The sequence below is a fragment of the Dreissena polymorpha genome, chromosome 2, assembly GCF_020536995.1.
Source record: "Dreissena polymorpha isolate Duluth1 chromosome 2, UMN_Dpol_1.0, whole genome shotgun sequence".
In the NCBI taxonomy this organism is placed as follows: Eukaryota; Metazoa; Mollusca; class Bivalvia; order Myida; family Dreissenidae; genus Dreissena; species Dreissena polymorpha.
Genome location: NC_068356.1, coordinates 121,331,061 through 121,346,711, shown reverse-complemented (window position 1 = coordinate 121,346,711; position 15,651 = coordinate 121,331,061). Strand labels below are relative to the sequence as shown.

The window sequence follows — 15,651 nt, the reverse complement described above, 5'->3', positions numbered from 1 at the left end:
GTAACAAATAGTGCTCTAACAGGGCTATTTGCGATCATAAAATGTATATTGTAGCTAGGCCACTTGCATTCTTTGTACCAATCTTTACCTGGATTAACTCCTTGGGTTCTTGGAGCTTTCCAGTTTAAAAGATGCCTCGTGATCCTTACATTTACATTCCAGCTTATTTCCAATTGTCAGGACACAATTGATACTATATTTCTTCAGCTACTGTACAGTTGTCTAACATACTGCTAAATATTTGAAATATGATATTACTTCCCCATATTAGTTGTTAATTCCTCTTGTACTGTGCTTACTAATAACCAGGGATTATTTTTTATATAAGTCAAATGCTCCTGAGATCATTTGATTGCTCTCCTGTTTTTTTTCTGAATTGTGTATAAAAAAACTATAATTTTTGGAGTTTTAACGTCTAGACATTCATTAAGTTCATTAACCATGCTAAGTATGTGTTATTGCTACACACAAATTACAAAGTATTGAATATAATAAGATTTAGTCAAACATCCATTTTGTATCTGAATTATCTCTGAAGAATGTTCATCGTTTATATAGACTTAGCAGTTTATTTACAAAAAAAGAAAAATTTGATTTTAATCTGTATGCCTGTTTTACAAGTTTTGGCATAATAACAGTTCAAATATTATGTTAACAATATCTAAAATTGTACAATTTAAAAATTAACTTTGTGATGTAATGAACATCAATTAAACCATTAAGCAGCAAATATCAGAATAATTGTCCGACTGCGTGTCAGTATTTTCATTAGGACTTATTCAAATCCAGTTGGTCAATGACTGGCAAAACATAATATAATAATTATTTTCTCTACTAATAACTAGAAATTATTTGCTTGATTTTTTTTAATGATTAGGACAATTCTTGAAGACATATCTATGTTAAATGAGAATCTCAAATCAATCTTTTTATGCAATGATATTGAATATTTTGATTAAGTTTTGGATTGAGGAAATAACAGATAATTTTATTTTGGTAATCTACTGTTTGTTAAATATTATTTTTATGCCCCTGGATCAAAAGATCGGGGGTATATTGTTTTTGGCCTGTCTGTCTGTCACTTATTGTGTGTGTCACAAAACTTTAACCTTGGTCATAACTTTTGCAATATTAATGATAGCAACTTGATATTTGGCATGCATTTGTATCTCATGGAGCCGCACATTTTGAGTTGTGAATGGTCAAGGTCATCCTTCAAGGTCAAAGGTAAAAAAAAATCAAAGCGGCGCATTAGGGGGCATTGTGTTTCTGACAAACACATCACTAGTTATTATTATTCTGATGCTAAATTTGTTTACAAGTAAGATTTTTTTTATTTGTACAACTAATTGATTTCAGATCTTTCAGATGAATAATAGCCCAGTTATACTTTTAGCATAAGGCGTTTTTAATGACTTAGTTAATGGATTGGCCTTGTCAACTTTTAGCAAATTCACACAGCAAAATTGATAAAAACCTCGTCGGCGTCCGGTTAAGTTTTGCGTTTAGGTCCACTTTTCTCAGAAAGTATCAATGCTATTGCATTCAAACTTGGTACACTTACTGACTATCATGAGGGAACTGGGCAGGCAAAGTTAGATAACTCTGGCATGCATTTTGACAGAATTATGTGCCCTTTTTATACTTAGAAAATTGAAAATTTTGGTTAAGTTTTGTGTTTAGGTCCATTTTATTCCTTAAGTATCAAAGCTATTGCTTTCATACTTGCAACACTTACTAACTATCATAAGGGGACTGTGCAGGCAAAGTTATGTAACTCTGACTGGCATTTTGACAGAATTATGTGCCCTTTTTATACTTAGAAAATTGAAAATTTGGTTAAGTTTTGTGTTAAGGTCCACTTTATTCCTACAGTATCAAAGCTATTGCTTTCATACTTGCAACACTTATTAACTATCATAAGGGGACTGTGCAGGCAAAGTTATGTAACTCTGACTGGCATTTGGACGAGATTATGGGCCGTTTATACTTAGAAAATTGAAAATTTGGTTAAGTTTTGTGTTTTGGTCCACTTTACCCCTAAAGTATCATAGATATTGCTTTCATACTTGGAACACTCGCAAACTATCATAAGGGTACAGTAAAAGGACAAGTTGCATAACTCTAGCTGGTTGTCATTTTTACGGAATTATGGCCCTTTTTTGACTTAGTAACTTTAAATATATGGTTCAATTTTGTGTTTCGATCCACTTTACTTCTAAAGTATCAAGGCTATTGCTTTCAAACTTCAAATACTTTCATGCTATCATGAGGTTACTGTACCTGGCAAGTTCAATTTTACCTTGACGTTTGAATGACCTTGACTTTCAAGGTCAAATTATTAAATTTTGCTAAAATTGCCATAAATTCTTTATTTATGATTAGATTTGATTGATACTTTGACAAAACTACTCTTACCTTACATACCACAATAGACTCCACCCAAACCATCCCCCGCGCCCTCCCCCCCTTCCCCCCTCCCCCCCTTCCCCCCCCTCCCCCCCTTCCCCCCCCCCCTTCCCCCCCTTCCCCCCCTTCCCCCCCTTCCCCCCCTCCCCCCCTATTTTTTTTTTTTTAAGATCATCTCAAAAATGACCACCACACCCTCACACTATACCCCACCCCACCCCCCCCAATTTTTTTTTGAAACGGTTAAAAAACACAAATATTAATTTTTATTATTTTATTTTTTAAATACCGTCCAACCATCGCACCCAAGAATCTCCCCCCCCCCCCCCTTCCCCAGAATTTTTTTTTTTGCACTTTTTTTTTCCGCATTTTTGGAAGATAATGTAATAAATGTCCACACCCCCACACTATACACCCCTCTTCACTCCACCCCTCCCTCCTTTGTGATTGAAATTGAGAGTCCCTTCACCTTTAAAAAGAAAATAGATGAGCGGTCTGCACCCGCAAGGCGGTGCTCTTGTTTTCTTTGTCATCAATTAATTAGTGAATTTTCTCTCAGAACAATTCTACTACCTCTTACTTTATTTTTCTTGAAAAATGTGTTTTTGTTGATTCATATTCTTTGTTTTCTCATAGCAACAATTTCTTAATGATACTTTGTGTTTGTATTGACAACACATTGTGTTCATTTTGATCTTATTTACTACTGATAAGCAGTTAGTTCAAACAAAGTGATGTCAATTTCAACATGCTTTGCTGGAAAGGCAATTTATGAATTTTATGTGAAGGTAATTTTATGTGTGTCACTACACAACCAAAACAACAATATAGTAAGCTAAACAAAAGTGACCTCAGCATTTGTTTCTCAAGAAATAGGTACGTACATGTAAACTTCAATTAATCAATAAAATTTTACTCTGGGCTAGTGAGTTAAGTATGAAAAGTCATTGGAACTCTGGACTTTAATCAGACACTCATCCAGGTTGACATTTGTTGTCTTGTTTATGCTCCCCCAATTTGGGCAGAATATTTGTTACACTATTCACTCCCAAAGTTCTATTTTTGAAGTAATGAAATGTTTCTTTATGTCAAGTCAGTCTGTGTCGGAAAGAACCAACCAGTCTACAGAATGCACAGGTAGATCTAAGATGGACACTTAACACACATGCATTTAGTTTTATTTGCAAAATACAAACCTTATAATTTAGTTTTTTATGTTGCAGGAATTCATGCGTCCATTTGTGGACTACCACCGTGTCATCTCCTTTACCCTGTATGTTGCTGGCTTTGTAAGCTTCGTGTTCAGTCTTAGGAAGAAGCACTACCTCAAACAGTTCACCATGGTAACATTGTTTAAACAGATAATAAAGGCGATAGAATGTAAAGTACAGTTAAAGCAAAATACATATATCTTACAGTCCTCAGTCCTGAGCATTTGAGTTATTATTTAATCCTTAATGATGCCACTATTCCCAGACAGTGTACGCTTGATTATCAAACCTCCATGAAATTTAGAATATGTTTATTTGTAAAAACACTGTACATAATATACTTTACTATAAATATTTGTCGAATTCAAAAGACACATTAATTTTTGACAAATTTCTCTTTTACTTTTATGTTTTTATTTAAATAATTTATTTGAGTCTGTATGTCTTTAGATTTTAAATTTCATGGTTTTTTTGTATTACAAGTTTGATTTTGTTGATGTTTTCAAAAGTTCTTCAGTCATATCATGGCGGTCTGAAAAACCTTTTTTTCTTGGACAGCTGGTGTACCTTACTTAGACTAATAGTGCATACCGGTACCACTCTTCCAGGACCTGACAACTGCCCCACTTGATTCAATGGGGAGGGGATGAATCATCATAGTTAGAGTTTTCCCCAGCTCCCACACCAGTTTTCTGGCCTGGAAGGGGATATAAATTGCAATCCTCTTTTTGGAATATAGGTGCTATCAACTAAGCAAATCAGCCCAGTCACAAACATTGTCTTGTTTAGCTAAGCATTAGCCTATTTACCAGTGCTTGGTTTGGTTGCGGACAATTATTAAAAACATAACAAAGAATTAATCTGAATGGACTGGTTACAATTTCAGTTTGGCTGGACCCATGTGACACTGCTGTTGGTGGTGACGCAGTCTCATCTGATCATGCAGAACATCTTTGAAGGACTCATTTGGTGTGTAAATTCTTCAGAGACTTGTTTATAATTATCCAGATTTTTAATTCATTTGGACTTATCTTTAAAATTGTTATGATTAAAATTTTATCAGAACCTTCATAAATATTGATAAAAAGTATGTTTAATAAAGTGCAACTCTTTGAAATGTCGTACAAAATGTAACATACCATGTCAATACATGTATTTGGATGTTTTATTGTTTAATTTAAAGTCAAGCTGGTAAAGTTTGTTATAAGTATGATAGGGTTTCAAGAATACTTGAGTCATGTAATTTAATAACAAACTTCATAGTTATTTTCTGTTGATGTGCATAAATTGGTCCTATCGCATATGTGGCAACCATAGCTCCAACCCAGCCTGCGCAAAATTGCAGTCTGGTCATGAGCTGATATTGTGGTATCTTACTCGCCTCTACAGTTTGTTGCTGTATCTACCCCAGGTTCCTTGTTCCCGTGTCTATGATCATCTGTAATGATATCATGGCGTACATGTTTGGGTTCTTCTTTGGGAAGACGCCTCTAATAAAGCTGTCCCCCAAGAAGACATGGGAGGGCTTCATAGGAGGTGCTGCCTCAACCATCCTGTTTGGAATTGGGGTATGGCACATTTTTGCAAACATTTTAATATGTACACATATTTTAAAGGTTGGTGTATAAATTTATCTTTAAGTAAAAAGTTTTTTTTTGCAACTGCTTGAATAAAAAAATAAAATAAAATAGTTAAACGTCCAGAACTCATTAGAGTCAGAATTTACTCAATTTCTGATTGAGTCAGAAAATAGATTGACGGCAAAAATATTTGTGCAAATTTGAGTCTAAAAAACAAACATTGTTTATAGACCATAGATAATATTATGGTCTGTTTGCAGATATCTTGGGTGCTGATACAGTTTGACCAGATGGTTTGCCCCATACAATATGATGATGACAAGGGGCAGATAAGTATGGAGTGTGAGCGACACCCTGTGTTCCAGTTGGATGAATATGCCGTCCCTGAGACTGTACAGATCTTGTCAAAACTGGTGAGCTTGGCCTTTTAAAAAGTGTACCTGCTGATGTGTTCAGATAGTTATTTGTTTTAAACATTATTTTGTAATAATCTTTCTTGTAAGACAGTAAGGGCTAATAATATCAGCTCAAAGAGAGGGCAGGGTTGGCAAATTCTATTATAGATCAGAACAGGCAAGTGTAAATTTGACAGAATATGCTTTATAATTGCTTTAAAAATATAGAAAACATTATACTGTTTACTCAAAGTGTTAGTTATGAGGTACCCTGGCTGCTCATGTCACAAGACCCATTTTAACACAACATAGCTCATAATAGAGTATTTAATATTAATTGAAGAATGAAAGAAAGATGAACTCATAAACCATTAAATTTCTTTATGCTCCAAGGGGAGTAATCAAACAAAATAAATATTTGCTGCCAGTATTTGGTGACATTTTAATTTCCCATATACTAATGTTAAGTTCTGTCTGATTTCTGACTGTTTTCTTAATGATTTATAAATAATCTAAAATTCATGTTTGTTGTTAGTTGGGGATGTAGGAATCCATGTTTTAATTACATTTTACGTTTATGAAAGGCATTACAATATTACTATATAAAGTGATAAAATGAGTTCAAAGGAATACAAATCAGTGACACACTTGTGTGTGTGGTCATTTGGGATCAGTTTTTACTTACATAGACAATCCTTGTTTTGTCTAATTAAAAATCTATTTATTTGCAGTTTACTTCAAGAGACCCCATTTCTTTTCAGGTTGGCCGCCCCTGGGAGACTGTTATGATGTATCCATTCATGCTTCATTCCATCATCCTTGCCATATTTGCATCTGTTATTGGTCCCTTCGGGGGCTTCTTTGCAAGCGGCTTTAAGAGAGCCTTTAAAATCAAGGTGAGCAGCAATTTGTGGTGTAATATTGTAGCAGTTATGTTTATCAATTTATGTTGTAAACACACTTGATGTTGTATTGTATATTGTTAAGTAGTAGTTTGCAAAATTGTGTATGCTTTAGTGCTGTATAAAAAGCAGCATACTATAACGTTAAGTCCGGAACTTACTTTTATGCATGAACATTTAATGTAAATCACATGACCTGCATTGTGTGAAAATGGTTCTTGTTCCATATGCAGCTTGTTAAGCTCCAGACCGGCATTCACATTTGGGAAGTCTGGTCATGAGCTACCGCGTCTGCTATAAAGTCAAGCAAGTTTGTGTGGTCTAATACGCATGCTGATCTTACGTTAGGCTGGCTGAAGGCTTGATACCAGAGTACAAATACATGATTCTGTTCAAGCTCATTATTTATGTTTATAAAGCTATCAAGTAAAAGTTAATGTTCCGAAGCTATGACAGGTGTTTGCCATTTGTATTTCAGGACTTTGGTGACACGATTCCCGGTCATGGGGGCATCATGGACAGGTTTGATTGTCAGTTCCTGATGGCCACCTTTGTTCATGTCTACTTTACCAGCTTCATCAAGTATGCTCAATTTTATGCTTTGAATATCATTATTTTATTGTGATTGCTCGAAAAAAGAAAGATGTTTACCCCCTGGATAAATTATTACCCTTAAGTCATGCAGGGTTTTTATAAAAATCATTGGTTTACGTTGTTTCATTAAAGCACTTTGTCACTATATGTTGAGTTTGATATTACTTGTTTTAAATTGGCATATAAGTTGTGCATTTAAAAGCCACCAAATATAGTTTGTGTTTGCTTTATGAAAGTATAAACATATATATTTAGAAAGCCTTAGGTGTATTAAAATACTCTCGAGTTTGTTTCCTGAGTAGAACCAGTAATTTGGTATCTGAGGGAGATCTAAAGAATGCTCCCACAGTGTGGATGGAATCCTTGACCTTTTGGTCACTAGGTGGACAAGTCAATTTATGAGAATTATGTGTTAATACATTTGAGCCAGTCTCTGGAAAACCAGAGCTGTATGCAAGTTTGTATAGTGTCACCCTAGATAAGCCTGTTTGGACTGTACAGGCTAATCTGGTACAACACATAATTTTCAGTCTGCTTTTCCGAGACCGTGGCTTATTGTCCCCTACCAGTTTCACCGGAGGGGACTTGAATTATGGTTTGCGCTCTGTGCGTCTGTCTGTCTGTGAGTCTGTCTGTCACACTTTTCTGGATCCTGCGATAACTCTAAGAGTTCTTCATATTTTTTTCATGAAACTTGAAACATGGATAGATGGCAATATGTACATTATGCACGTCATTTCATTTTGTTCCTACGCCAAAAATTCTGTTTGCTATGGCAACAAATATATATATAAACAATTCTGACATTGGTGGAGCAGGTAGGGGACATGTTTTGCTTGGCAATAGTCTTGTTCATTTTATTTTCCTATTTCTATGATCCAGTAATATTGTCAGCTATTCAGTTCCCACTTGTTGTTTGAAGGCTTCCAAATCCAACAAAAATCATCCAGAGTGTGCTGGTGATGAGTGTAGACCAGCAGAGGTTGATCTTTAACAAGCTCCAAGAGAAACTGATTGCCAGAGGTGTCATTCAGGCCTAACCAGTGGCAACAGATTTGTAAGGATTTGTCTATTGAAACCATTATAATGTTCAACGCTCTGCCAGTGACGAATTATAAATGCAGAAACCCTCTTCTGACTGCAACAACATGGTAAAGATTCAGACACCATGTTCACACATGAGCCAGTGGTTTTCCAGAAACTGTATTGTTTGTTTTATGTATTTATTGGAATCCATATGCGTCTTGTGTTCTCTAATATATATGTATTGTGGACTGTATATAAAATAAATGTCTTACACTAAGGATAAGCATTTTTAGCCATAGAGTGTGTGATAACTATTTTAAAGAATGGTCCTTTTTGTCTCAATATATTCAAATGTAGATTTTTATTTATGTCTTTTACTTAAACATTCTATTGTTAATATTTTTTGTTAAGGATATATTGCTTGTATGCCTTCTCCAATGAAAGTTACAATGCTTTGAAATATTTGACTTAAATAAGATATAAATTGAAAATAAACTACTGTAGAAAAGTGTCTGTATAATGGACTTAGACAAGACATATGCAATTTCTTATTTATCAAATTAAAACTAATAAAAATAGAATTATGAATAATACATGTATAGAAAAACAACTCAAAAGGTGTGAAAACTGTGTGTTTTACTAGGCTATTTTATAGTATGTTTATTAGCAATGCTGTTTTCGGAGAAAACCCGAGGTATTGTCATAGCCTGCTCGTCGTCCAAGGTCTGCAGGCATCGTGCTAAAACCTTTACATTGGCTCTAAAATCTAAGTGCTTCCACCTACAACTTTGAAACTTCATATGTAGATGCACCTTGTTGAGTTCTACACGCCACACCCATTTTGGGTCACTAGGGCAAAGGTCAAGGTCACTGTGACCTCTTTAAAAAAAAATCTGACATGTGATCTTAAATCCCGGTCTTGAAAGGAAGCACAGAGCAAGAGATTGTTCAGCAATTATTAACATAAATACCTTGTTTGTTTTTTAATAAAGCCTGGTTTAATAAAAATACATTGAAATATTGATGATTAAAATGAAGCATCAAGGTGACCAGGGTATTTAAAAAATAAATGAAAGAGGTAAAGATAGCCATGCAAATAAACTGAATTTGCGACACTTAATCCTTTAACTTGATGTAAGAAATGTTTATAATAACACACTGTTTTATCAAACTTTATTTTACCTTTAATATACATGGTTAAAAAAATATTTACATTAAGTCCTATATATTCATGAAAAACAATAAATATTTTTATCAGCAAAACATTTTTAACAACAAATGAAAATGTTAATTTGGATTAATGGTTATGACAATAATATTGGTATTATCTATGTGCACTTTAATTGTGATGCTTATAAACAGGGTGTTTTGATTTTTAAGTTTTTACATATTATTAATGCTCTTTAAAAATACTGTAAATGAACCATGGTGATACTTTGTTTTGTTATCAGGATAATGTATTCTTAGTTGACACTTTAAAGCCACATAAATACTCAAAAGCAACAAATATGTCGTAAAATATTCGTAAAATAATGTTCACCTTTAAAAAATGAGTGTTCCATATAGCAATAGCCAAAATTTCAACGCTAGATGTGGTATAGTAACATAGATTTAACAAGATACAAAATGCTCGTTTTTTTATATTTTTTGTGTCACAATATATATCATCTGAATTTCCAGCGATGATATCCAAACATTTACGAAAAAACGCGAGATCTGCTTTGGGCAGCTCATGAGAACTACATTGTTCACTCATAAATGTTCGGATATCTTCATGGGAAATTCACATCGAATAATATTGTCACACAAAATTTTACAAACAAGCATTTTGTATCTCGTTAAATCTGTGTTACCAGACCACATCTAGCGTTTAAATTTTGGCTAACGATATAAGGGACACTGCTTTTTTGTTTAACTTTATTGTACGAAATATTCGTTGATTTTGAGTATTATTGTAGACACATTAACTAAAATGTATAAAAAATCAGATGAATTGATCATGTTGACGTTGTACACTTATGTTTTGTGGTCAAGCTAGAATAGAAATAATTATTTCAATACCATTTTGTCTTAGCTTTTTAACAGCAGTTTGTAGATGAACCTAATACGATTCCATGGCATAACACTGTAAATCTGCGAAATCCGGGTACCTGCGGTAAATCTGGCTACCGAACTCGGCATTAATGTATTTCTGATTGGTTCGCGGATGGCACAACCATGAACGGAAACTAACGGAAAATCTTCCCTACTTTCCAAAAATCTTACAACTTGGCAACGAAACAGTGCATATGCCGCCATCTTGAAATATTTTAATGGATTGATTAGCAAAGTAAAACACAGCGGTAGCATGTTGAAAAGCAATATTTTAACCAAATTATATATTGATTGCGTTTTTGCTAGTTATTTTCTGCGGTCAACCGATATGCACATTTTATTCCATGTGCAAAATACGTGGTGTTTTCTGAAACAGTATTTTTCATCGATATTACATTATTTTCTACGTTCTTTAAGTTATTTTTATAAAATGACGAATACACATGTGGTGATACGGATGGTCTGTTTTATATTTTATGGTTTTAATATGACGTCATTGCGCGAATGGGATATGCACTGAATATTACTTCCGGAAATAGCTATTTTCAGTTTGGAAATGCGATGGTACTAATGCTTTTTGAACGGACATAGGGTAACCGTTTAAACGGTAGGGTGTTGTTTATTTCATTTCGTTTAAACATTTAGAAAAATCTGTAAACGTGACACCCTTAGTTCTAATACATTTTTATACATATCTAATATATTTGTAAGAATATCCAAACTCCAAATGGCAGGTTCCCCAAAAATCCAATGTAGGTAGTTTTTTATTGATTTTTTTTCCGAGAGAACTTTAACTTCTTATATCAACCATACTTAATCTAGTCATCTAACATTATATGCAATTATATGTTGAACTGAAATTATATAGTGTCAATACAATAAAAACTATTTTTCCTACAAAAAAGATATACAAACATACATGTATTTCTCTTAAGTTATTAAAACCTTGTTAGCCATTAAGAAATATTTGTAAAGGAAGTTGGGCAGATGTGATTGACTGGTACTGATGATTTCATGTTTGGAGGCAATTTGTAAGGAGTTTGTTGAGGCCAAGTGTTGTGATCACGGACAATATTGTATACAAATAATATATACATGTGCTGTTGCATTTTATCATGAGGAACACAAATAAGCAAATAAATGTCATTTACAGTTGTATAGACTAAACCATATAACCTAAAAAGTTCTTTGATCCTAAAAATGAAAAATCTAGATAGATTTTTTACATGAATTTGAGTGAAATATATTTGTAGTATCTAAAGTAGATAGAACTTTTTGTGTTAAATTGTGAAAGTAAGGTGTTCTTCATGAATCATAGGGAGTTGTGGATATAGTTTAAGAAGCTCAGTCAAAAATGGTTGTTTTGTAAACCAGGTTTTCCGAAGGAAAAAACTGGTTATTAGATTGGCGCATGCAGGCGGGCTGGCGGGCGGGTGGAACAAGCTTGTCCGGGCCATAACTATCGTTCATTGTCAGATTTTAAAATCATTTGGCACATTTGTTCACCATCATTGGACGGTGTGTCGCGCGAAATAATTACGTCGATATCTCCAAGGTCAAGGTCACTCTTTGAGTTCAAAGGTCAAAAATGGCCATAAATGAGCTTGTCCTGGCCATAACTATGTCATTCATTGTGAGATTTTAAAATCTTTTGGCACATTTGTTCACCATCATGGGACGGTGTGTCGCACGAAAGAATCACGTCAATATCTCCAATGTCAAGGTCGCCACGACTAAAAATAGATTTAAAAAAAAAACAAACTTACAAAGGGGGTTAATTTTGTTTGTTCATTTCAAAAGTTCAGTTTGAGTTTTCTCCCTTTATCAGATTTTTTTTTCACAATGAAAACCTGGTTTTGTGACAATTTTGTCCCTTGTGTCTCATTGTTCAAGATTCATTAAATCGTATTTAACATTGTTTTGCTAGCATCAAACTTTTGAACAAAATATTTCATTTAAATGGAATACCTTAGTGAAACATTTGTACAATGTCAGTCAAGGAAAACAAAAGATTGCTTTATGCGGAATTATATACAAAAATCAATTGGATTTTTGTTAGTCATTTATGTTTTCATGCAATTTCCCTTTTAATATCACATGTAATTAAACCTTAAATGTAACAATTAAAGTTTTATGAATTTTTTAAAAACCACTTTTTATTTAAGACATACATTCTGCAATCACTTTTTATGTCCCCCACTATAGTAGTGGGGGACATATTGTTTTTGCCCTGTCTGTTGGTTGGTCTGTTGGTTGGTTTGCGCCAACTTTAACATTTGCAATAACTTTTGCAATATTGAAGATAGAAACTTGATCTTTGGCATGCATGTGTATCTCATGGAGCTGCACATTTTGAGTGGTGAAAGGTCAAGGTCATCCTTCAAGGTCAGAGGTCAAAATTATGTGGACAAAATCGCTCATTTTATGAGTACTTTTGCAATATTGAAGATTGCAACTTGATATTTGGCATGCATGTGTATCTCATGGAGCTGCACATTTTGAGTAGTGAAAGGTCAAGGTCATCCTTCAAGTTCAGAGGTCAAATATATGTGGCCCAAATCGTTTATTTTATGAATACTTTTGCAATATTGAAGATAGCAACTTGATATTTGGCATGCATGTGTATCTCATGGAGCTGCACACTTTGAGTGGTGAAAGGTCAAGGTCACCCTTCAAGGTCAAATGTATGGGTCAAAATTGCTCATGTAATGTCACTTCTGCAATATTGAAGCTAGCAATTTTTTTATTTGAAATGCATGTGTATCTCATGGAGCTGCACATTTTGAGTGGTGAAGGGTCAAGGTCATCCTTCAAGGTCAAACGTCATATAGGGGAACATTGTGTTTCACAAACACATCTTGTTATGAACTTGTTTATAGTTTGTCTAAGTAAAATGACCGATACAAAGTACAATATTTCAATTTGGTAGTTTGTTACCATTTTATCCATCCCATTTTAGAACTTTTTTTACATGATATAATTGTGCAATATAGTTGTCTGTTTGTTGTTCATATTTTTACCTTTTGCTTAACATTTTGTTTAAACAAATCTAAAAGTAAGGTAAGAAGATTGGTAAATATTAGTTTGATGTTTATATTTATCATAAGGTTTACCTTTCCTTCCATTACATGGAAAACACACAACAATTATTTGTCTTTGCTCTTAATTATGAATGAAATACTGTTGATGGTCAATAAATTAAAACATACAGACATTGATGGAAATGCAATTTGATAACCTGTAAACATGTTAAGTTGCAACAGACGAGCAATTGTTCACGTTTGAGGGAGGAAAAAGGTTTTGAAATCTTCAAATTGAATTTAACAATTGAGATACTCACTATTTGATACTAGTATTCAAAATTGTCTAAATTAAAATAAGGTTTGGCAGTAAAATGTGTAGTACTATTTGAATGTTGGCATTACTTGTTTTTATGTTTGTGTCTTTATTTTCTGGGTATAATTATTATTCAAATTATTGTTTCTGTTTTGCATGTTTAACAAATGGTTTCTTTTGCTATTCAAATTAATGGGTCTTCTTGGGTACTTTTTAGTAACATTCTGAACAGACTTATATTTGGACTTGTTTGTCTAACAAATAAGGAACTACTAGGAGTTGTTTTCTTAATTTTAAAAAATTGAATGTTCTTCCATCATTTTTTTTCAATGCAATTGTTTCATTTCATACATTTATTTGTATTGTGTATACATTTTAGCCATATATTTCTGGTTTGCTTCCATCATTTTGTATGGATTTGTGTGTGTGTGTATGATCAAGAGTTTGTAACAGGGGTTTTAAATTCTATGTATGATTTTCACAACAAAAAAAGTCAAATGTCTTCTTTCTTTTTTTAAACTGTCATTAGCAATGTCATTTAAACCTCAGTGTACATTTACATATTTGCCTGAAGTATTACACTGACAAACAACAGTATAAGGTGGTACACTGGAGTAATGTGTTTGCTTTATGGGTCTGTTAGCATTTCTTGATTATTTTCTTTACATTCTATGCCCTTTCTGTTATGTCAAAGGCCCATGTATATTAATAATTTTGTGTTTCAATGTGCTAGTTTGTTTTCCATATGGACCACTTACTTACTGATCACTGCCAAATAGTTTGTTAGAAATCTGTGTTGACACAATTTGTCATATGTAATGCAGGTTGTTATCATTCCTGTATATGATACACACTTTTGTCTTATGAATAGTTAATGCAGAATCACCAGTTACAATGTTAGTTATTTAATGTAACCGTTCATTGCTTTCAAGATAGATAGTTGTTTGAAACGCAATAATGACTTGACAAATAGCAAATTAATTATCGATCATGAATCATAATGTTATTTTTCACCTCAAGAATTTATGAATGAAATAAGAGAATAGATTTTTTGATTGAATGTTAGTATTAATCTTCATTTAAATTTACTATTTTATTAACTGTACATATTTGATAGTCAGTTGTTATGTTGTGTATGTCATTAAAATAAAATGTGATACCAGCGTAAATGTGTTGTTTTTTTCTAAATTAGTGTAATCCAGATCAGTATTCATTGTATATATCACATAAAATGAGTATATTGTAAAATAATGTTCATAGATTTGTCCTTTTCTCTATATGAGTGGTTCAGTTTGTAAATATGATAGAGTTCAGTAAGAGCATAGTTACCAGTCACTATTTTCTAAAATGGAAAGTGCTAAATAATTATGAATTACACAGGCTAAATATCAACCATTGACATCACCACCCTGATTACACACAGCTAAGTTCCAAAGTGCGCTAGTGGTTTATTATATTTCCCCGATGACACTCGTAATTGTTTAAAACTGCAAAAACAAGAAACCGTCAGAGACGGGTGATGATCCCCAAAGGATTTTTTTGTCACAATATTGCACTTTATATTCAGATAAAAGGAAACGTCTTGAGGGCACAGGAGTTGGGGGGACAATAATTTTTTTATAGAAAATTTCAAAGGGCCATAACTCTGTGAAAAATCATCCGACCAGAACCCGCTGATAATATGCACATCTTCTCTTGGTAGTGAAGCTTCCCATAAAGTTTCATTGAATTCAGGTCATTAGTTGCTGAGAAATAGCCCGGACAAAAATTGCACTATATGTACAGTTAATGGATAATTTCAAAGGGCCATAACTCTGTGAAAAATCATCCAACCAGAACACGCTGATAATACCGGTATGCACATCTCTTGGTAGTGAAGCTTCCCATAAAGTTTCATTGAATTCCGGTCATTAGTTGCTGAGAAATAGCCCGGACAAAAATTGTGCATGGACAGACACACGGACGGACAGACAAAGCGGCGACTATATGCTCCCCACCAAAATAAATTTTGGGGGAGCATAAAAATTGTTGTTGTTTTATGTCAATATTTACTCAGTTAAAACTTACTTTGAGAGAGATAAACATTATGTTGAAATGTGTGCCC

General features: G+C 33.5%; 1 protein-coding gene across 5 annotated transcripts in view; it reads left to right on the top strand.

Annotated features, from left to right (window-relative positions):
* LOC127868783 (phosphatidate cytidylyltransferase, photoreceptor-specific-like) overlaps positions 1–15,651 on the top strand; it is a 195,479-nt gene that overhangs the window by 5,479 nt on the left and 174,349 nt on the right. For 2 of the 5 annotated variants that reach the window (XM_052410853.1, XM_052410856.1), the window contains exons 5-11: positions 3,633–3,752; positions 4,507–4,589; positions 5,032–5,188; positions 5,461–5,613; positions 6,327–6,491; positions 6,976–7,079; positions 8,014–11,772. In XM_052410853.1, the coding sequence (XP_052266813.1) occupies positions 3,633–3,752; positions 4,507–4,589; positions 5,032–5,188; positions 5,461–5,613; positions 6,327–6,491; positions 6,976–7,079; positions 8,014–8,131 (900 nt within the window). In that variant the 3' untranslated portion in view covers positions 8,132–11,772. Of the gene's footprint in view, positions 1–3,632; positions 3,753–4,506; positions 4,590–5,031; positions 5,189–5,460; positions 5,614–6,326; positions 6,492–6,975; positions 7,080–8,013; positions 14,711–15,651 lie in introns of those variants that run through there. The other 3 variants (XM_052410857.1, XM_052410854.1, XM_052410855.1) reach the window with 3 other exon arrangements.